The sequence below is a fragment of the Dasypus novemcinctus genome, chromosome 3 (genome assembly GCF_030445035.2).
Source record: "Dasypus novemcinctus isolate mDasNov1 chromosome 3, mDasNov1.1.hap2, whole genome shotgun sequence".
NCBI lineage: Eukaryota > Metazoa > Chordata > Mammalia > Cingulata > Dasypodidae > Dasypus > Dasypus novemcinctus.
This window is the reverse complement of record NC_080675.1, coordinates 33,569,247-33,590,784: the sequence shown is the minus strand read 5'-3', so window position 1 is coordinate 33,590,784 and position 21,538 is coordinate 33,569,247. Positions and strand designations below refer to the sequence as shown.

General features: G+C 41.2%; 2 protein-coding genes across 4 annotated transcripts in view; one reads left to right on the top strand and one right to left on the bottom strand.

The window, feature by feature from the left end:
• The first annotated feature begins 6,278 nt into the window (after positions 1-6,278).
• Positions 6,279-13,571, top strand: ZC2HC1C (zinc finger C2HC-type containing 1C). The gene is made up of 3 exons (XM_004455176.4): positions 6,279-6,387; positions 7,230-8,577; positions 13,203-13,571. Exons 2-3 carry the CDS (start codon positions 7,249-7,251, stop codon positions 13,464-13,466), a joined length of 1,593 nt encoding a protein of 530 aa, XP_004455233.1. The 5' UTR covers positions 6,279-6,387; positions 7,230-7,248; the 3' UTR covers positions 13,467-13,571.
• A 1,337-nt stretch (positions 13,572-14,908) lies between these two features.
• The window catches only part of NEK9 (NIMA related kinase 9), a 42,126-nt gene continuing 35,496 nt past the window's right edge, over positions 14,909-21,538 (bottom strand). The window contains exons 22-23 of one of the 3 annotated variants that reach the window (XR_002796224.3): positions 18,615-18,877; positions 14,909-15,307 (exon numbers count right to left, since the gene is read on the bottom strand). Coding sequence is in view for 1 of the 3 variants with exons in the window: in XM_004455177.5 (XP_004455234.1) it covers positions 18,755-18,877 (123 nt within the window). In the remaining 2 variants the exon portion in view is untranslated. Of the gene's footprint in view, positions 15,308-16,238; positions 18,878-21,538 lie in introns of those variants that run through there. The other 2 variants (XR_011648301.1, XM_004455177.5) reach the window with 2 other exon arrangements.

Sequence of the window (21,538 nt, the reverse complement as noted above, 5' to 3'; positions counted from 1 at the left end):
TTTCATCAATTTTAACAAATGTATCACCCTACTAATGCAAGGTCTTAATGGGGGGGGGCGAGTATTAAGAACTCTGTATTTTCTGCATGATTTTTCTATAAAATTATATCTTCTCTTAAAAAACAAACAAACGAGGTACCACTTCACACCCGCTAGGATGGCAATGATAAAAAAAGACTATAACAAGTGTTGGTGAGAATCTGGAAATTGGAACCCTCACACACTGTTGGTGGGAATGTAAAATGGTGCTGTGCTTTGGAAAACAGTTTGGCAATTCCTTAAAAGTTAATCATAGAATTATTGTATGATCCAGCAATCCACTCCCAGTTATATATACCCAGGAGAACTGAAAACATTATCTATGCAAACAGCCGAAATGTTCACCATTTGGTGAACAGATAAAGAAATGGGGTATATCCATTCAATGGGATATTTTTCAGCCATAAAAAGGAATACTATAATATGCATGAGCCCTGAAAACATTACATTAAGTAAAAGATTTATGTTGAGTGATTCCATTTATATTAAACATCCAGAATAGATGAATCCATAGAGAAACAAAGTAGGGGCAGGGTGAGGCAGGGTGGGAATGAGGAGTGACTATTAATATGGGGTTTCTTTTTGGGAGGATGAAAATGTTCTGGAATCAGATAGTGCACAACTTTATGAAGACGTTAAGAACCACTGAACTGTATGTTTTAAAAAAGGGAATTTTAAGGTATGTTAATTATATTCTAAATAAAAGAAAAGTCATTCCCTCATTCACTGCTCTTCTGGGAGTGATGGAATTTAATTGAGGCTGAATTATATCAACTTACAAACAGACTGTAGCAAAACAAAGCAATTGTTAAAATGGACATATATATTTAAATGATTATAAACATTAAAGAATAAGCTATAAGTCTAAGGAAAAAATGACATTTTCCTTGCAGTTTTCCAAATCAATATTTCTTCTGCATTCTTTTATTCTCTCTCTAAATTGGTAAGAGGAAGAGGGGCTGTACTACCACGGTCTGGTCCTTTTCCTTCTACCACTTTATCTTTGAAGCTGTCACCCACATTTACTAAATCACATGAAGTTAATAGCATACTTGGTAACAAAGCTAAAGAGAACATAGGCATTGCTATGACTTTCAATAACTTTTCTAACAGGCACTTCATATGTGAGTATGAAATAGGAAACTATTTGCAAGTTATTGGAAAAACTGAAGTTATTGGGAAAATCCTCAAATTGAGGATTTATTGATACATTGGGAAAGTAATAATGGCCCAATATCCCCCCTACAGACGGCAGAAGGGAAATTGAGATTGCATTTGTGTGTGCATGTTGAGGGAAGATCAGTGATATGAAAGCAGAGGTAGAGGCTGCCAATAATATGTTCCTCCCCTCAACTACTCCCTAATACTCAAGTAGGAATAGGAGACATCACAAGCAGTATTGCCATTACCTATCCTAGAACACAAGATAATGGAAGTATCTTTCCATTAGAAAAGCGAAGCTGGGAAAGATAATTGTTCTTTCAAAGCTAAAAATAGAAAGGAATTAAGTGGAGAAATGGGAGATATTGAGAGAACTGGGGTAAAGGGATCTGGAAGAATGCAGCAGCTACAGAGGAAGCAATTACATAAATTACATAAATGTCATCAATTCACCTAAATGCCATCTCTTCCATCAATGTTAGCTTTTCCACAAGAAATGTGATTTGGTTTGATGAAGCCATTATAGAGAACTAAGGAACCTCTCTATTCGGCCTGGGAAGAGAAAGGCAAATAATATGTGTATCTAGATCCTCAGGAACCACTGTTAGAAAAAGACTAACAGTAGTAACTGCAGAATCTTCCATTTACACAGCGTTTTACCCATTGCAAAGCAGTTTTATACCCACTGTTCTACCAACTACCTCCTTGTCATGCAGCCACCAAATAACCAGCTTCTAGTTCACATTTGTCAGAAATTTGTCTCTTGTTCCCATGCTCAGAGTCCGGTATGTCCCCAAAGCCTAAAGGCCACATACCTGAGTGTACTTGCGGAAAAACACCCCTTGCACCTTTCCAAAAATTTCATAATCCACTGATATCAGGGTGTCCCCTTCTGCCATGCTCGAACCTGTCGGAGACCAGGAAAGCAGAAAAGTAAAGGACTATATTCCAGGTCCCCCGAATCCTAACGCAGAAAAGGCCGCACCCACACTTCTTCATCCTTAACCATTTGCGGCCTCTCCCCGACCTCTAGGCCCCGATCTGCGAAGAGAGAGTGGGTATGTTTAAGAGCATGTGTGTGAAGCAACGAGAAAACACCTGGGAGCCTCGGGTCTCCGCTCTCCAGAGAGGCTCCTTTTGAGACAGTAACCTGCTGCCCCATCACCTCCTTCCACTCATCCCGGTCCAGCTCGCTCCCCATCCCTTCCCCTGCCCACGGACTCGGCTTCCCCACGGCCGTCAGAACCCCTTCTCCTAATACTTTAGTGCGGGCACGCCCCGGGGCCCCGTCCCGGGCTCACCCTCCTCGGCTTCCTCACAGGCCCGCCAGGACCCCCTGGCCAACGACCGCGCCAACGGCTCCCCTAGCCGCGGCGCCCGCCACGCTCGCAAGCTTTCAGCGCGGCTCTGCCTTCGTTGTCTCTCCTGCCCATCACCTCCACCCAGCCAATCAGAGATGGCAGGCTCGGCCCAGAGGGTGGGACTTCAGGACGCCGTATTCTCAGGAGCGCGAGCGAGCCTAGACACAGGGATCTGTCCAGGCTCGGATTTCACAGCTCGAGCCTTCGCCCCACTTCAGTCACCAAACGCACCCCTTTTCTCATTTCTTGTGAGAAAGACATGGACGAAGGAGCACTTAGGATACATCTAAGCATTCAATAAGACTTCACTGAGGGCTGACAGGTTTGCCAGGCCCTGTTAGAACCTTGAGGTGCTTGGCATACCCCACTGAACAAAGCAGACAGGAGCCCTGGGCTGCAGGGGTTTAAAGTCTGCAGGCAGGAAACAAAGGAACATTAAACATCTTAAACAAATAAATTAAATAGGATCCATACAACCTTTCTGCCCTGACTTATTCTTTCGGTTCTCCCAAAATTTGGGGTTATGCCTAAATCTGCAATTGGAAGCAGAAGAGAGAAATGTATAGGAGGGTCCAGTGGAGGTTATCTCTCCTTTGTGTGTTTCTGGAAGCTGCCCACAAGAATCTACCTTACTAAGAAAATTCCAAATAGCACTTGCCTAAAAAGAAGAAAGAAGAATGGAGGAAGGAAAGTAGAAAGAAAGGAAGGAAGGAAGAAAGAGGGTGAGGAGGTGAATAACTCAAGGTACTACAGAATCACAATTGAGTCTCAGTCAATCAAAGTGAAATGACCAAACTGCATGAATTTATTTTAGGAAAAGGGAATTATCCCCGGGAGTTTTGGGTTAGGATATGGGCATATGGACTCACTCAGCTACCCTTATGATTAATACTGTGAAGGAAAACTGTTTTCTTTCTCTTCAAATTGCTTGCATACATTACCTCCCTTCATAACATATCCCTTCTTATGTGAATATGCTATGTTGGCAGATTTGGCCACGCTTTTGCAGAGATGGGTTTGCAATGGTGACCATGGAGATCCATCATTCCACTAGTTCTCCACACAGAGTGAGGATCCAGATCCTAAAGAATCAGAAAACATTAATGCTGGAAGGGGCCTGGACTGAATGTTGTGCTTGGCAATATTCAAGAATACTACGAAACGAGTACCTGGCTAGTGGCATTTCTTTCTCTAAAATCCATTTTTAAACCAGTTTTTTTTTCTTTTTTTTTTCTATAGGACTGCAAACTTATTTACCACTGAGGTGAGAGAATTCAGTCATTCACTTGTGGCTAGACCAGGGATTCTCAACCCTAGCTGCACATTAGGACCTTTGGGGAAACTTGAAAAATATGGATTTCCATGCCTCACCCCAGATACTGCTTTCCAGGTAGTATTAAAGTGCAGCCGGGGTTGAGAACCATTGGGTTTATTAAAAGGCAGAGCTGGAAAATTAGGGGGCCCTACTCTGGGAGGTAGGAAGCCCATGCTGAATTACTAGTTTCTGTAAGAAGAAGTCACTGGTAGAATCAGAAGTATTTAGGAAGATTAATCTGGCAGCAGCATGAAAGAGAGGCTTTCAGGGGGAGGGTGCCAGATGTTTAAGGCAAAAATAGCAGTCAGGTGAGATGAGATGTGAAGAAAAACTCAGCTAAGGCAGTAGAAATGTAAAAGAAGGGTCACATATCAGAGACACTGCAGAGGTAAATTCAACAGAATCTGCTGATCAGTTAAAGGGACAGATGAGGAGGAGGGAGGAATGGAAAATGATTGAAGCTGTCTCCCATGAGCAGGAACATGGGAGAAGTAGATTAGAGAATGGAGAGATGAACAAGAGTTTGTTTTGTTTTCTGTCATGTTGAATTTGAGGTTCCTGAGGAACATTTATGTGGAGATGCCAAATGGACAGGTAGAATTTTGAGTCTGGAACTAAGGAAAGAAACCAGGGCTAGAGGTGGATATTATAATTTAGACAGAGGTGACAGCTGAAATCTCAGCATTTGATTGAGATCATTAAGGAAGTGAATACTGGGAAATAAGAGGGCTTTGGAGAATACCTAAAATTTAGGGAGGGTGGGAAAGAAATACCAGAAATCTGGAAGAAGACGGAGAGAGGACATGGAAGAAGAAATCAAGAGGCAAAGAGGCAAGTGAGGAGAGATTTCCAAAGGGATAAATAATGTCAAATTAGAAAGCTGAAGAAATAGAAGCTTTTGTCTTTGGTCATCAGAAATAACTTGTGGTCTTGCAATTAAAGTGGAAAAGGTGGAAGCTAGATTATGATGGACTGGACAATGAAGGGGAGATGAGGAAGTAGGAACAGCAAATGTAGCATTTCCTAACACGAGGTTTTGTGAAGGAGAGGAGAAATGAATGGGACCCTAACATGAGGGGTGGCAGGTCAAGGAAAATAAGGTTTGGTTTTGCACGTAAAAATAAAGCATGTTTTAAAACCAAGGAGAAGTATGTGGGCAGGTACAACTTGAAGTTAACAAGATGGAAGGGTAAAATGATGGAGTCAAGTCCAGGAAGATACTAAAAATTATTAATTCAAGAGAGCACATGGAAAGAGAGCGGCCCTTCTTTCTCAGAAACAAGAAGGAAGGACGCCAAGATGCTGGGAAATTCTGCCAGAGTGGAGGGAAGCTGCGGGAGTTGATGACAGGCAGGAAGGCCTGATCCTGAGATGACTGGGATGGTGAGAAGAGTGGAAAATATCTGGAACTGAATATATGGAAAGGGCAGTAGAAATCTACAGGGAACAAATACAAGGATTTACAGGATTCTCCTGGAAGGCCCACCAAGGAATTTCTTTCCAACATGTAAAGGCTGTACTACAACATGTTGAAGAAGTAACACCAAAGAGTGGAGTGTAGACGCATTATTTTCCATGTGCATGAACGTTTTGAGTGGTTACAAGAAAAAAGAAAGATGCCTGTTCCAAACAGATGACACAAGGGAACTGAAGCGTGAGGAAGACAAACTCTTCTGATGTTAAGAATTTATACAGTATCATTTAGTGTTGAAACCAGGTTATACTGATTAATTTCGATCTGGCAGTTTACTTTATTATCATTACATTTGTTTGAGTCATTCCTGGTCTCTAAGAAGAGAAAGCCAGAATTACCACATGAGAGGAAAACATTGGAATATCAAAATAATTAGTTTGGCCACAAAAACTACCCTGAAAAGATAACTTCTTAGCAAACCCTAGCCGAGTTGCTAACATTTGACAGCAAACTCCAACCTGTCGGAAAGGAAAAGCACGGAGAGACAGTAAGATAGCCATACCTGGGGCCTGCACAAAACAGCCGAGTGCGCTAAGAAAACCTATCAGCAGGCCCGCTCCTCCCAAGGGGGTGGACACCGGCATCCGGCGACAGAGTGACTGGAGGGCACTTCTGGGGGCTCCGCCCTTCGCCAGAGAAGAGCACATCCCAGGGTCTGGGAGCATCGTTCTCAGAAAAACACAAGTTCTTCTTTGATAGAAACTTAGAAAAGCCTCTCTCGTCCTCTCTCTTGCTCCCCTAGAGCAGAGCTGGACGGAGTTGAAGAGCAGGCCGATCACTGGGTCAGGGGACACTCAGATTGCCCCGCCCTCCCCTCGCCGCTGAGAACGTGAGCGGACTGCGCCTGCGCGCGTTTCCAGGCCGAGTTCGCGGCGAGAGGCGGGGCTCGGAGCGCCGCGAGATCCCGTCTCCAGGCAACGGGAAAAACAGAGAACAGCGGAGAGCGCCTGCGCGGCGCCTTCGGGTGGTGGGGGTCTGGTCGGGAAAACTAGGTCCTGGGGTTTCCCCTGAGCAGGAGCAATCCCCGAGAGCCTCAGGTACGCAGAAGGGCGGGGGAGACAGGGGGTCAACGTGTTGCCCTCCCGAGGCCCCGACCCCGAGGGTCATGGGAGCGAGGTGGAGTCCCTCAAAAGGCGGAGTCCCCAGTTGGGGCGCCAGGGTTGACCCTCCAGGACAGAATGTGACTTTCGCGTTCCGGCTCTAAACCCGGCGGTGGCAGCAGTCAGGTGGCTCCCGCCTCTCAGGTTACAGGCCTTCCACCACCTGCAATGCGGGCAGTCCTTGGATGAGGGATTGACAGCCAGGCGCCGGCTGCAGGTCCTGAGTCCCTCTGTGCTCTCTGGAATCAAGCACGCCTCCAAGCAGGAGGGAACCCCGATAGCTCATTGTGCCAGACACTTAGCTCTGGGCCGCAGTTTTCTCACTTGTAAGATGGTGGGGCTGGCCGGGGCGAACTAAGGTCCCTAAGGCAGTGAATGCCTCAGTTTACAGGAGAAGAAACTGGTAGGAGTCAGCAAGGAGAAGTCACTTATCCTGTGTCACAAGCCTAAAACCTGACTTTAAGTCCAATGCTCTTCCGAGTATACTGTGTTTCCTGGAGCAGTCACTACATGGCCAGGGTCGGGGGTGGGGGGAGGGGGAAGGAAAGCTAGTGGAAGGAACACTTGTATCACGTTGGTTTTTCTATCTTCTGGGGTATCACACTGACTGGACACGTAATAATTTTTATTTTGTTTTATTTTTAAAACTTATTTATTTCTCTTCCCTTCCCCCTGCCCCCTCTGTGCTGGACACATAATTAGAATGCTTATTGAATGAAAGGTAGAAACGGTTTCCTTCAGCATTGCCAGTGAATATATCTGGTTTAACTCTCCCCTAGGCTTCTGTCCAGGCCCTGAATGGATGGTCTCCAGTCCGTGCCACATCTGCCTATGGGCGTTATGCTCCCATACAATAAAACGGAAACTCCAGGGCTGCACCCAGCCAAGCAAAACCCTTATGTACAAGGTAACTCTTCCCAGAGGTCCTCCGTGGGGAACTGGAAGGACAATTTCCAGCAGAAGCTTTTGAGTAACAAAGAGTTGATGCTGGATAATCTCTACACCCATTCCAAATGCAACAACACCTTCACAAAAGCCCGGAGCTACTCCTATCCCCACTGTGCTGGAATCAGCCAGCAAGTTTCAGGAAGTGAACCCCAGAGCCAAGGAAGGGGTTTGTTTTACTCGTCAGGTCCTCAATCGCTTTATCGCAAGGTAAATAACCAAGATGGCATCCCCTTTACAAAGAAGCGAGTTGGGGTAGATCGGGCATACCCACTGAAACCTGTGTTCCACCGGAAATCTCGTAGTACCCGTGAGGCTGGCTCTGATGTGGACCAGAATGTCTCTTCTGAGCCAAGAGAGTTTTCCTACAGCAGCTTTGGTTTGAGGAATTGGGAGAATTCATCTGTGGTTGATCCTGTTCTTGCTGGCGTGCAGGGGGAGAGGGCCATGACAAACCCTGACAGGACTAAGTGGATGCAGATCCAAAGACTAGAAGCTGCAGGGGAGAGCTTAGATGGGGAAATCCGAAGAAAGGAGACCCTCTTGAGGGAAAAGCTGAAAAAGACGGAGGAGGAACTCAGAAGGATTCAGAAAGAAAAGGAACAGGCCAAGGAAAATGAAAACAGAATGCTGCAGAGAATGGTACTCTCCAGGAGGATAGGTCAAGGTAATCACAGCAACACCACATACAAATCTCTCTTCTCACCAGAATTTGGATCTGAGGAGTTGTTCGGCAGAGACAGGAGAGAGGACAGAACTTGGGGACAGTCTCAAGAAAAGTCTAGTTCATTCCAGTTCTCTGATTACAGAATACAGAGGTTTAAAAGGGAAAGACTGGTGGCAAACAATAACAGAACCCAAGACCAAGGCTCAGGGCCATCACTGGAGAAGTTTTCTCCATCTCCAGAAGTGCCAGGACGTGTTTTTCAGGGGTCTACCAGCAATTCCAGCCTGGCCAGGGCACCAGATTCCTCAGGCTCCCACCGTTCTACTGAAGAGCAAGAACTTGGAGAGTGCAGCCACTGTGGGCGCAAGTTTCTCTTGCTAAGACTGGAGAGACACTCCAATGCCTGTAGTAAGATGCAGGGTTCCAAGAGGAAAGTATTTGACTCCTCCAGAGCCCGGGCTAAGGGCACAGAACTAGAACAGTACCTGAACTGGAAGGGACCAACCTCCGTCAAGGTAACCAGAGCCTTATGGATTTGACTTTGGGTGGTGCTCTTTACCAGGGCCTGTCATAACCTCACCAATTTTTTTTAGAAAAAATTCATGTGTCATGTAGGAAGAAGGTAAGAAGGAACATTTACTGATCACCACTATGTGCCAGTCACTGTGTTGGGAGATTTTCATATGATTCTCACAACAACCTTCTGAGGATCTTATCTTTAATTTCATCCATTTAAAAACCAAGGCTCAGAGAGGTTAAGTGATTTGCATACAGCCATAAACAGCTTTAAATGGCCGAGTCAGCATATAAATCTGAGTCTGAATGATTCCAATTTAGACTTAAAAAATAAAAATTATTACACAGCATTTCACCATCCTGAGAACTCCTTGCTCTTTGCAATGCACTCTGCAACCTTCCTAATAGATTAGGATGTGATAAGCACTTCTACAACCTTGTCTACACTTTCAAAATTAGCTCAGTTTTAGTAAATACGTGAAACACAAATAGGTTTAGAATTTTTTTTCTTCCCATTTGGAGTGTAAACACATTGAAGGTAAAGGTCTTATTTTAAATTCAGTTATCTTGCAAAATACCATTAGCTTCAAAGTAGGTTGCAAAAAGTAAGGGCTACAAGATATGTACATATCGTGTTTAGAAGGAAAACCTCACAGTCACATTTGGACAGTCAGATCTGGAGATTATCTTATAATTAAGTCCACCTTTCTGTTGGTTATGTAACTTGGCTTGTAAAATAAGTATTTCTCAAAGAGTGGTACACTGATGAACATTTTTAATTTTAATAGTTTTAGTGTGACTTAGAAAAATATAACATCATAGTAGGCCCTTGCTTTCCAGGGATCATAAACTTAAAAAAGAATATTAAGCAATTAATAATAAGGGAGGTAAGGTAAAGATAGTATGCAAATAATCAGAGTTTGGGAAAGCCTAGACCATATGATTGCAAAGGCCCCATCTAGTGCTAATATTCTAGCAAAACATGAGAGCATTGTTTTGTTTTCATTTTTTTCCAACCTAATCTCTGCTGCATTCAAACCCCTTGTCTGTCAAGACTCTTCATTTTATGTGCATAATCCTGGCGCCTTTAAAAACTCATATGTATGTGACAACTGTTAGGAGAAGTATTTTGCAGTTGGAGTTCTTTCTTTTGGTAAGGTTTAGGAGCGCACCATAAGGAAGTCTCTTCTGTGTTCAGGGATAATCTACCTGAAATCTAAGTTCCAACAAGAAGTCAACACTTTTGCACTTGCAAATAATGACTGCCAGTGCCTGTTCTTTCCTGTTTTCTTTCTGGTCAAGCAAGTAATCCACTAGGGAATCTCTGTCCCACTCTAGAAGTTTATTTTTTGTCAGAACCTAGACGAATTTTGTTTTTTTAAATCCCTAAATACAGTAGCTATGAAGAAAAAGAATTAGGTTTCTGAGATCAGACATCCCCCAGCTTGTGGAAATTTATTCAGGGCAATGTGTTGCATTGAGGATACCAACACAGAAATGACCTGGATTGAGATGCACCTTCCATCTTGGAATGTTCCTAATCTTATTCCAAAGCTTTGTACCTGTGGAAACTGAGTGGATTGGTCTCCCTGTCATTCTTCTTTAATTTTTAATTTTTATTTATTTGTTTTTAAGGAGGTACTGGGGATTGAACCTGGGACCTTATACATGGGAAGCAGGCACTCAACCACTGAGTTACACCCACCCCTCTTTCACTGTCATTCTACTGGACTCATAAGAACTGATAATATGCCTTGTGTCCTTTCATCTTAAGCAGACTCAGACCTCTTATCTCTATTGGACTGTAAGCATTTAAGGGTAGGGATCACATTTTACTCCTTTTTGTATTTTGCACAATGCTTTGTACTAAAGAAATATGAACTGAGTAAAATATCAATAGAATGATGAAAGAATAGGTAGCTTACACTTGAGGAACTTTTCCCTCATTCATTTATTTTAAAGGTTCCTAGATGCCAGTCTTTAACATTTTGATTCTCAGGTAATATATGCCGCTCTTTCTATTATTAATGATGTCAAATCACCAAGCAGCTCCTCCCCCTCCTTTTTTCTTTTTAAAATTAATTTTATTTTAACCTAAATAATATATGCGTGCACTTTAAAAACAAATCACACAGTACTAAGTGACCTGAAATGCAAATGAGTAGTATCCTGCCTCCTCTCCCTCTCTGGCCCCTAAATCAAGCTTCAGTTCTGGTACATAATTCTTCTGGTATGCATCCCCATATTTCTAAATATTAGGCTTGTTTTCATGATTTCTCAAGTTTGCACATTATCTGTTGACTTCCTCTTATGTGGATTAAGCTCTTTCAAATCCCCTCTCCATTACTTTCCTGCCCTTAGTAGATGAATCACCATTTTTGAGTTAAATCAGTAGTCAGCTTTTACACTTTAATGACCACGTAAATTTTGGTCACTGATGAGTGAACCAATTCTGCCCCTGCCCACAAGCACCTGGAGTTAATAAGTGATGCTTGTTTCCATTTAATTTTCTACATATTCTACCCTATTTTTTCCTTTAAATGATCCATCTGATGCCAGACACTCGTTAATATTTTTGTAAATGCTCAAACACCTCCCATAACCTATCAGTTTCTTAAAAAAATTTTTTTTAAAATTCTGGAAACCTCCCTCCACAGTTTTTTTTTTTGTTGTTCGTTTTTAAAATTTATTTATTTATTCTCTACCCCCCTTGCTGTTTGAGGACACTGCCTGCTCTCTGTTGTTTGAGGTCACTGTCTGCTCTGTCTGCTCATCTTCTCTTTAGGAGGCAGTGGGAACCGAACCTGTAATTTTCCATGTGGGAGAGAAGCGCTCACTGGCTTGAGCCACCTCAGCTCCCTGGTTTGCCATGTCTCTCATTGCCTTTCCTTTTTGTGTCTCTTTGTTACGTCATCTTGTTGCATCAGTTCACAGCGCCTGCCTGTTGCGCCAGCTCGCCTTCCCCAGGAGGCACCAGGAACTGAACCTGGAACCTCCCTTGTGGAAGGCAGAAGCCCAATTGCTTGAGCCACATCCATTTCCTGCACAGCTCTTTTCTTCTTGCTCCAGTCTGGAGGATTGGTTTTCCTTTAGGCCAGGTGAAGACCTGCTGTCTTGGAACTTTCTTTCCTTCTCTTCTGTCTTGAATTCCTGTTTCCAGCATTCCATGTTTTTTTCTCGCTTTACTTCTTGCTTTGCTGAAGCTTCCTAAGAAAGATACATGAGCGGTATATTTTCTTGCCTTTGAATAACTGAAAATACCTATATTTCAATCACTCAAGCCTCATGTTTGATTGATGATTTGGCAGGGAATAGAATTCTAGATGGAAAATTATTTTCTGTAAGAACTTTTAAGGAATTTTCCCACTAGCATTTACTTTGTTGTTGAGAAATCTGATGCTGTTTTGATTCCTGTTCCTTTATATGAAAGCTGTTAGTTTTTTTCCTCTTTATTCTGAAATTTTAATGATTATTTTGGCTACTTGGTGTAGTGGCCAGTTCAATCTTAAGATTGTGTAACCTTCAGTTCTAGGAATTTTTATTATATTCTTTCTTCAATAATTTCCTTAAGTTTCTGTTCTTTTTAGGACTTCTATTAATCAGATAGATGTTGGATGTCCTGAATTGATTTTTTAATTTTCTAATCTTACCTACTTTTTGTCTTGATCTCTTTTTTCACACTCTGAAAATATTTTCTTTATATTACTTTACATTTCTATTTAATTTTTATTTTTAGCTCTAAAAATTTAAACTTGTAATAGTTCTTTCTGGTTGTTCCTTTTTCATCATATATTCTTGTTGACACAATCTCTTTTAATACTCCTTTGTTGATTTTTTTTTTTTTTTGGTGAAAACAACAAAGTTTTCTTCTGCTATGAGGTTTTGTTATTGTACTTGTTTTGGTCTCTTTCTTGTTGGAGCTTTCTTCAAATATTTGGTGATTCTTGGCTGTTCATTCATATTAAGCTTAGGTGGGGCTTGTTTACTAGGGGCCTTCATATTAGGGTTATCAAATAGTGGGCCTTTAATTGGGGAGCCCTGAGTCAGTTTTTGAAAGATTTTTCTCTGGACTGCTCAGTGCATCCAGAAGAGAACGCTTCAATCTTCTAAGAGGCTTAGTATTCTACTTGGTACTCTGGGAGGAAGGAGGCTGACAGTTCACTTTGGTATGTAGACTTTTACTTAATCCCCAATTCCAATCCCAAGGTTAACCCTGCTCTCCATTGTGCCTGGATTTCCTAAGTCTGAAAGCTGTCAGTTTTAATTTCTACAGAGAATAAGCAAACACCTGTTCTCCTATGATGGTGTTGGGGTTGTTAGTCACTTGGATGTGCAAGGTGGGACGGGAGCTCTGAACTTGCTTTCAGCCCTGTAATTCCCCCTTTCCACAACTTGGTACTTCCAAGCATTGAACCTCTCAGGGGTTGTACTGGGCAAAAATGGCTTGCCTCTCTGGTAGGTTTTTTGTTTAAATGCCTCCACTGGCAAGTCAATTATTACTGTTCTCTTTGACCTGTGGGTTAACACCCTTTCAATTATTTCCTTACTGACTTTCTTATGGGGATTTAAGAAGGAGATGAGATAAACATCAAGGTGAATGATCAGTTTTCCTTCTGTGTTACAGGCTGAACCTCCTCAAAAGAGCAACTGGCGACAGAAGCATGAATCTTTTATCCGGACCCTCCGTCAGGCGCGAGAGGTCCAGCAGGTAATTGCCAAAGGTGGAAACCCCTCAGATTTGCCCCCGATCCTGCCTGCAGAAAACCCAGACTATATTCAGTGTCCTCACTGTAGCCGCCATTTTGCTCCCAAAGTGGCTGAACGGCACATTCCCAAATGTAAGACCATCAAGAACCGTCCTCCACCTCCAAGGAAGCATTACAGCTGAGCTTGTACAAAAGTGGAAACCTCGGGTAGTTCAGAAAGCTCTGCCTCTCTTCAGCAGTAAATAGGAGGAATTTAATGCAAAGCAGAAGTGGAAGATTTTACATCTTGCAGAGCTGAAATCAGTGAGAAACCCACTGCTAAGCAGCAGGAGGAAGAAGGTTCAGCTTCCCACTAAATTACCACCTAAGGCTGGTGTGCCTTATTTCCCTCAGAACTGATGAGTGAAGACACTGTAGTGAGCAGGTTACATTAAAGCTTTATCCTCACAAACCTGATACGGTTTGTACTACTAAGTGTGTGCATTTGATTGTTTTTCCTTGCCACTGCCTCTGCATGTTTGTTTGTGGTTCCCCATGAACTCTTCTTGCTCTTTCAAGTTGGCTTATTATGATGAGTTGGTGTCTGAGGATTGGGGTTGCCCAGATGGCATCTCTTCTAAATGATAAGATTTTGCTTTAAGGCATTATTAATGGAAGTCTATCCTCAGCCTTCCTGGGGCATGGTCTGGCCAACAGCCAATAAAAGTATGTAAGGTTAGAGTGCTAGTATGTCCTGAATCTTCCCTGTGGTGTACTGCTTACTAAAGGAAACATCATCTTGATGTACTCTACAGGGAAGGGATGGTGGGAAAGCACTCTATACTTCTCTGTAGTTGTTCTTTTCTGATAGGTTTCATATGTCAAAAAGAAAGAAACCTCAGTTTCAGCTAATGTTAGCATTCTGCTTTCAAATCAGGTTGGCGGAATGGCAGTTTAAAATGAAGCAGCAAAATCTACCATCAAAGCAAGCTGAGACATTATACAGTGTCACATGTCCCTGATCATTCCACAGTAAACTTCTAATTTAGAGAGTAAACTAAAGGGAAAGGGACCAGATCTTTTTAATTTCCTTTGTGTAGAATAGTGCCTAGTGGAAGCAACCTTTATAATCAGGCCCTCAATGAATGGGTTTTGGGGATTTAAACTCAAAAAGATGGCTGAGTTCGAGATGTGTTGAATGGGAAACGGATAATGTTTGAAGGGGATAATATCAGTTTAAATAGGAATGAACCTAGCACAACAGATGAGAAATACTGATAGGATATCTGTCCTAAGAGCATTACTCAAATTGTTAGTTTAAAATACTTGAAAAAACCCACCCAACTTCAGCTGGGCATACAACATCTTGTTTTACTGAACACTGAATGGCAAGTCTCTTATACCAGGCTACAGCTTCTCCTGAGTAGCTGAACTAACAGATTAGATTTAGAATGTGAATTTAAGGCTTTAGCAGTGAAACTTTGGGGCACTAGGCTGGGGGAAGGGAAAAAAAAAAATATATATATATATATATATATATATATATATATAATAGCACATACTGAATTACTTTGTGCTTTTTGATTATTCCAAAGGAAAAGAGGTATATAATGGAGGTTTTAGCCTTAAAGAAACCACTGATGACTCCACATAGACACACTGGATATTTAATCCAATATGTACATTCTCCAGGCAAGTTTAATGAGTTACACACTTGATGGTAAAAACAATAGATGGCAAGGATGAATTGTGGCCAGGGTCACAAAGGAGCAGCCTGTGGACTGCTTTTCTCCACATGTATTTTGACTGTCACAGCATTAAAAATATGATCCAGCATTTAAAAAATTGGGATGTGGAACATCTCTTGAAAAACGGGAAGCTCTGGGAACACTGGACCAGCAAGCCTGCAGATAGGAAGGGGTTCAGAATCAGTTGTTCCTTCCAACAAAACCAGAACATTCCAGTTCATCACAGTCCGGTGGTCTGGGCTGCTTCCCTTATTTACCTTCTCTGCTTGGGTTTGGGATCTTTAGATATCCAGGACCTGCAGGGAGAATATATGTCGCATGGGGGAGTGCTTTCTATAGACACATGGAAATACTCGTTCTTATGTTACTAGAGAAATAAAACAATAGGCAATGCCTTAGTAAACCTTTGATCTCTACATATTTAAGCCTTGATTATATTAGGGCTGTCTACTTGGCTTTGAAGTTTAGCTTGATCAAGTCTTTGGGAAAGGGTAAGAACCCTTTTTCTAAGCCTCTTTCTGGGTAGCACAAAGGGAATACATTCCGCTTGTTAATGTCCATATCCTTTATCCAAGAACCTTTTCTGCAAGTAAACTTCATATATTTTTAAAGTTCAAAAGATAAAGCAATGGGGAAGGAAAAACCTCATGGGACATGCTGAGGTAATATTTCCTAACAGCAATGGAGTTTTATATTTAAGGCAGCATCTTTTAGCCAACATTTGCTATTGCTCATCAATTTATCACTCCTCACAAATAAACAGATAGACTATAGATACTCATTTGAATGAATTTATCTAAAATACATCCTCACTCCTGATCTGTTCGTTTGTTTTTGAATATAAGGCAAAACAATGAAATAAGTTTAAGGCAGTTTTTGCTTAAACTTTAGTGAAATGCTCAGCCTTCTAATAGCAGTTTTAACTTGGATCTACCACGTCTCAGAGACCAAATACAATTTAATTTCTCTGAGAGAAAATGGCTTTATAAACCTAAACTGGCCTTATTACTTGGAAAAGCCCACTGAGGGTGAGGTGGTAAGTACAAGAAGTGGTGATCCTTTCTTTTCAATGGTTCATTTTTCCTTCCTCCGCACTTTCAGCACTGTATTTTAGAAGTTTTTTTTGGGTGGTGGTGGTGGAGGAGGGAGTTGTGGCAGTAGAAATGAGTCTGCTGGCAAGAATAAGAAATTGGAAAGAAGCAAAGATTATTTCTGTTCCTTGCAGTGTTTCTGTTAAATGAACATTATTTATTTATATAAAGAGTCACTGAATCAAAGATTCACAAAGGCCTAGGATCTGGGTGTTTTATACCTAGTGACTAAGGTCCATGTGCAGGCTTACTGAGGCATAGTACTGATTGAGAGTTCAAGTGTTTATTTAAAACAGAAATGCCAAACCACTCCACCCTCAGTCTTTCAAATATTTGGCTAACAATAAACTAGTTCTTCAGCAACAAAGTCAGAGCAGAGGAGTAATGCAGGTTATATAACTCAAAAGCAATACTACTGAAAAATTTAAAACACCTAACACTGCGTAAAGAAATATAGGAGAAAATTTGAAAGGGAATTAACAACAACAAAAAAACCCATTCAAAGGCACTTCTGCTGCCGCCTGACCTTATACTGCTGCCACCTTTCAACTGGTTTCTGTTTGCATAGCTGTTTGGTGGGAAAAATCATATGGCTGTTCCAGGCACAACAGGGAAAATGGAAATTGTCTCTAAGGCACAGAACTTAAATTTTCAGCCAAATTATTAGCAATTCTAGATATCCCAGGGAACATGCCCAAGAAAATGGCCACAGGATTCCACTGCTAAGGAACATCATCACCCCAACCACCAAGAACAGAGTCTCACCCCTTCAATGCTCACTTTTATCATACAGTCTCAGCAACATGCCCATGTCCCTCAGTTCCACGGCACAAGCAGTTCTCAGAATTCACACCTAAAATCACTCTGCCTCTGAGGGATGCTGAGATGGTATGAGGAATACAGGAACATGAAAGGCCAGTCAGTCCTTTAAAAATTAAAGTTACATTTACATGATGAACTAAAACCCACTGTTAGGGTTTAGAGCAAATCTCCAAGTCCCCAGAATTTGTAACCTTAATCCAGGGATGGCACCTTCCCTTATATCAAGAAAAGGCTTCAGTGATTAAATTAGTACTATTGTATTAGGCTTCCCAGAATTGAGAAAACACTGGGAACAGCATACTAAAGAAGATCCCATGGCCTGTTCCCAGCCATGGGGTTTTCCTCTAACATCAGCCTTTATACCACCAATTTTGGAAATGACAAAATTTCCATTGTACAGGTCCTTCTACAACCCTAAACAGATATCAAGCATTCATTTTTTTGGTTTGGGGAAAATGAAAGAAGAATTTCATGTTTGTAGGGAGGTAGGAGATGAGCACTCATGAAAACAGCTCCTGGGACCCAAAATATTAAAGTAACATTTCATAAGCCTAGGTGGAAACACAAAGCTTCCATCCTTAAGTAAAATCATCAGATGCTTGATGAGGACTTATGCAATGAAGTTTTGTTCTTTTAGAACACTTTCTTTGGCAAAGCTAGCTTTTTCCTATCTACAAGACACAATAAGAGTGGGAATAAAAGTGAGCTGTCAGCCAAATCCTTTTCACTCAGCAGGTTCTACCTGTTGTGTTAGGCTTCAGGGCCTCTTGGGCTTGGTGCTGGCTTCAGGCCACTCAAGTAGGAAAAATCAAGATTCACTGATTATGATGATATGGCTTCAAAAAGGGGAAAATACTGACTAGGCATACAGAAAGGGAGTGGTTGGGACTGCTGCTGTCATTGGAACCTTAAGAACCATGAAGGCAGAGGCACAAGAAGCCTTGCCATAGGCAGAAGACTGAGTCACTTTGGCCTTCTCTAAAATATCAGATGCAGCTAAAGGAAGACCTCCTCTCTCTCATGATTTTCTCTTAAGGCCACTCCTACTGTCCTACTGACCCAATTCTCTGTGAGACACCTCATCTCTCAGAGTATCTTTCAAAGCTAGGATATCCTACCTTGCATGGGTCACAGCCTGAAACACTGAGAAAAAGGACGGCTCTGCCTTTCTTTCTCTATTACTCACTGAAGAAATTTCCATCAACCCTCAGAGGAAAAGCAATCTAAGCCTACCTCTTCTCCTCAAGCAACTGAACTTTCTGAAAACAAGCCCTAGATCGACTCTACAGACTTATTTTCCTGGACTCGGGGCTCCTGAGAGGGCTCAGAATCCTTCAGCACTCTGCAGATGACCTTGGAACAGAACCTGGTTTCAGAACCTGGTTTCAGCACACTCCAGCTTTACACTTCTCCCACCAAAGAGGTACAATGCCTGGTATTTAATTCCCAAGGCAGTTTCCAATTAATGGTGAAAATGATAAATGGGATATCAGCTGCTACCAGCACAATTTAGATGAGCACTGTGTGTGTCTCCTCTTCAAAAGGTGGGATGAACAGATGAGGTACAGAACTGCTGCTGCTACGGCAGTCACTGAGGACAAAGCCAGGGCTGAGAGGCCCTTCCATTCTCCAAAACAATAAAATCACTCCTAGATCCTATCTAAAAGGCAATGCCACTCTCCAAACGTACACGGAAAGTGCTCCAGAGCCTCTGCCTTGTACTTCTTGTCTGCGAGTGAACGAAGCCAGGAAAGCTGCTCTCTGCATTCAGTAAGTGTGCTGTGAAGTTCTTTGGTTCCCAGTTTCCTCGGGCTATAAAGGCTCAGGAGACTAGAGGCTGGGTCGACAGGAGTCTGTTCCCAGGAGGCACCAAGAATCTGAATCTAAATCAGGTTTTGGATCCATTTCCATCTCTTCCTTTGCTGTCTGAGTTCCTTTGGAATGCATCCCCACCTGTCCAGATAAAACACAGATCCACATTGACAAAAGGACCACCTTGTTAGAGCAGTCTAGCCAGTTCAGGACTATATATTTTTTCTTTTTCAATAAATTTATTTCAAATCCAATAAATCCAATGTTATTTTTTAAATAACAGAAAAAAGGCAGCTCTACAAATTATGGAAGCTTTACTCCTAAAAAGCTCTGTCCAGGCACTTTTATCTCATCTAATTCCAACTAACACAATTGTTCTGGTAGTGTTCAGAAAGATACATGAGTGAACACAAATTAAATGACATAGTCAAGGTAGATGAGGATTGTGGTTAATAATATAAATACAGGAATGTTCTACTCCAAGTTGTTAAATACATGGGAAAAAATAACTAATGTAATTTATAGACTATAGTTAACATTGTAATGTTTTTGCAGCAAAAGTAAAGTTGGTACTACATTAATGTTAAAGGTAAAAAAAAAAAAAAAGAATATGGGGGTTTGGTTTTGTCAAGTATGAATATGATTAAGCATTTTTTTCTCTTCATTTTTTCATCAATAAGGAGACCAGGACCATATATTTTCAATACCTTCCTCTTAGGGTTTATAGCCACAGTCTTGTGAGATGCTCATACCTCTACCTTAGCTAAAAATCACATTTCTTTTGCAGATAGGGTAACCAACCGTCCTGGTTTGCCCAGGACCGCAGGATTTGCTGGAAAGCAGAAACTTCAGTTTTAAAACTGGGAGAATCCTGGGCAAAACCATCTTCTTGCCTTTTACAGTTGCTAATCACCCCATATTTACCTCAATGTGTATACAGCCTTCCAAAGTACTTTTACAGACATTATTTCATTTATTTCTTAAAACAATGATATGAGGTATTATTTTCTTCTTCTAGGTGAAAAACCAGAGCTCAGAGAAACAAAGTAATTTGTCCAAACACATATAGCTGGTAAATGGCAACACCAAGAGTTGAACCCTATTTCCCTATACCTTCTTTACTTTAGACAGAGCAAAATTCTGTGGCTTTTTAAAAACAATGCAAGTAGCATCACCTGTAAAGCATTTGTACCAAAATGTGTAGCCTGACTTTAATCAAGTTCTTTAGGTCTAACTTAAGTCTTACAGAAAAGACTGGGTGACAGAAGAACAAGTTAAACAATTCCCCAAGAAAACAGGACAAATCCAATATATTAAACAACTGACCTGGTTTCTTCAAGTCAAAAATACTAAAAAGAGTGGTGGTAGAGGAAATTATTCTAGATTAAAGGAGACTTAAGAAACACAAACAAATGTAATGTGGGGTTCTTGACCGGATTCTGGTCTGAAAAAGAGTTATAAGGGATATCTTTATGGGAAAACTGGGAAAATCTGAATGTTAACTGAGTATTAGATGAGAATGAAGAGTATTAGTGTTAATTCTGTTAGGTATGATAATAGTATTGTGGTTATCCAAGAGGATATCTTTCTTTTACGAGATGCATAATCAAGTATTTAGAGATTGAAGTAAATTTAAACCAATTTACTTTAAAATGGTTCAGCAAAATAAATATTTATGTATACAAACACACATTTACTTTAAGTGTATACACATAAAGTTGATGCTCATCATTCATAAGTTCTGTATTTGCGTTACTCATGGTACTTCTGTAGTCAATCATGTACATGCTCAAAGCAATGAAAAATATGAGTTGCCCACTGTGCATTTTTCCAGCTAAGGCCAAACAAGGTAGTACTCTGCCTTCTTGTTCCTGCTCTCACACTGTGAACAAGTGTACTTTTCATGGTGTATTTAGTGCCATGTTTTCTGCATTTTTGTGCTTTTTGTTGATTTTGTTGTTTAAAATGGCCCCCAAGCGTAATGCTGAAGTGCTGTCCAGCATTCTAAGTGCAAGAGGGCTGTGCTATGCCTTATGCAGAAAATAGGTGTGTTAGATAAGCTTCATTCAGGATGAGTTATAGTGTTAAGAAGTCAACAATATATATTAAGGTGTCATTAAAGAGAAACACACATTAAAAAAAGGTTATGTTTTGATTGGTAGATGAAATTGTGACTAGAAGGTCATAGGAACCTAACCTTCTATTTCTCCTAGGAGCAAGAGTTCAGTATTTGCTAACACAGCATTTATGGTAACATCACCAATGATGAGAATCAACCATATAAAAACATATGTATATTTGAAGCAAATACAGCAACATGTTGAATCTAGGGGTGGTAGATATATGAGTGTTCACATATTTTTCATAATAAAGGACAAACAAAAACAAAAATAATGGAAGTTAGGTGATGAAAGTGATTCAATACAATGAAAGGCCCAAGGCTTCTGGGATTAAATACAAATGTCATGCCATTAAAAAGTAAGTACTGGGGAGAGATATAGCTCAAGTGGTTGAGCACCTGCTTTCCAGTACAAAGTTCCAGGTTTGATCTTTGGTACCTCCTAAAACAAACAAATGAAAAAAATAGCTCTCATTGGGGAGCAGATGTAGCTCAGTGGTTGAGTGCCTGTTTCCCATGTACGAGGTCCTGGGTTCAATCCCTGGTACCTCCTAAAAAAATAAAAAAACAAAAAAACAAAAACAAAAGGTAAGTACTTACAAAGGTATAAGCCTATTTCATTCCTTGGTGTTTTGTTTCTGTAAATCTTCAAAACAGACATAGAAAGTGAATTATTCTTTAAA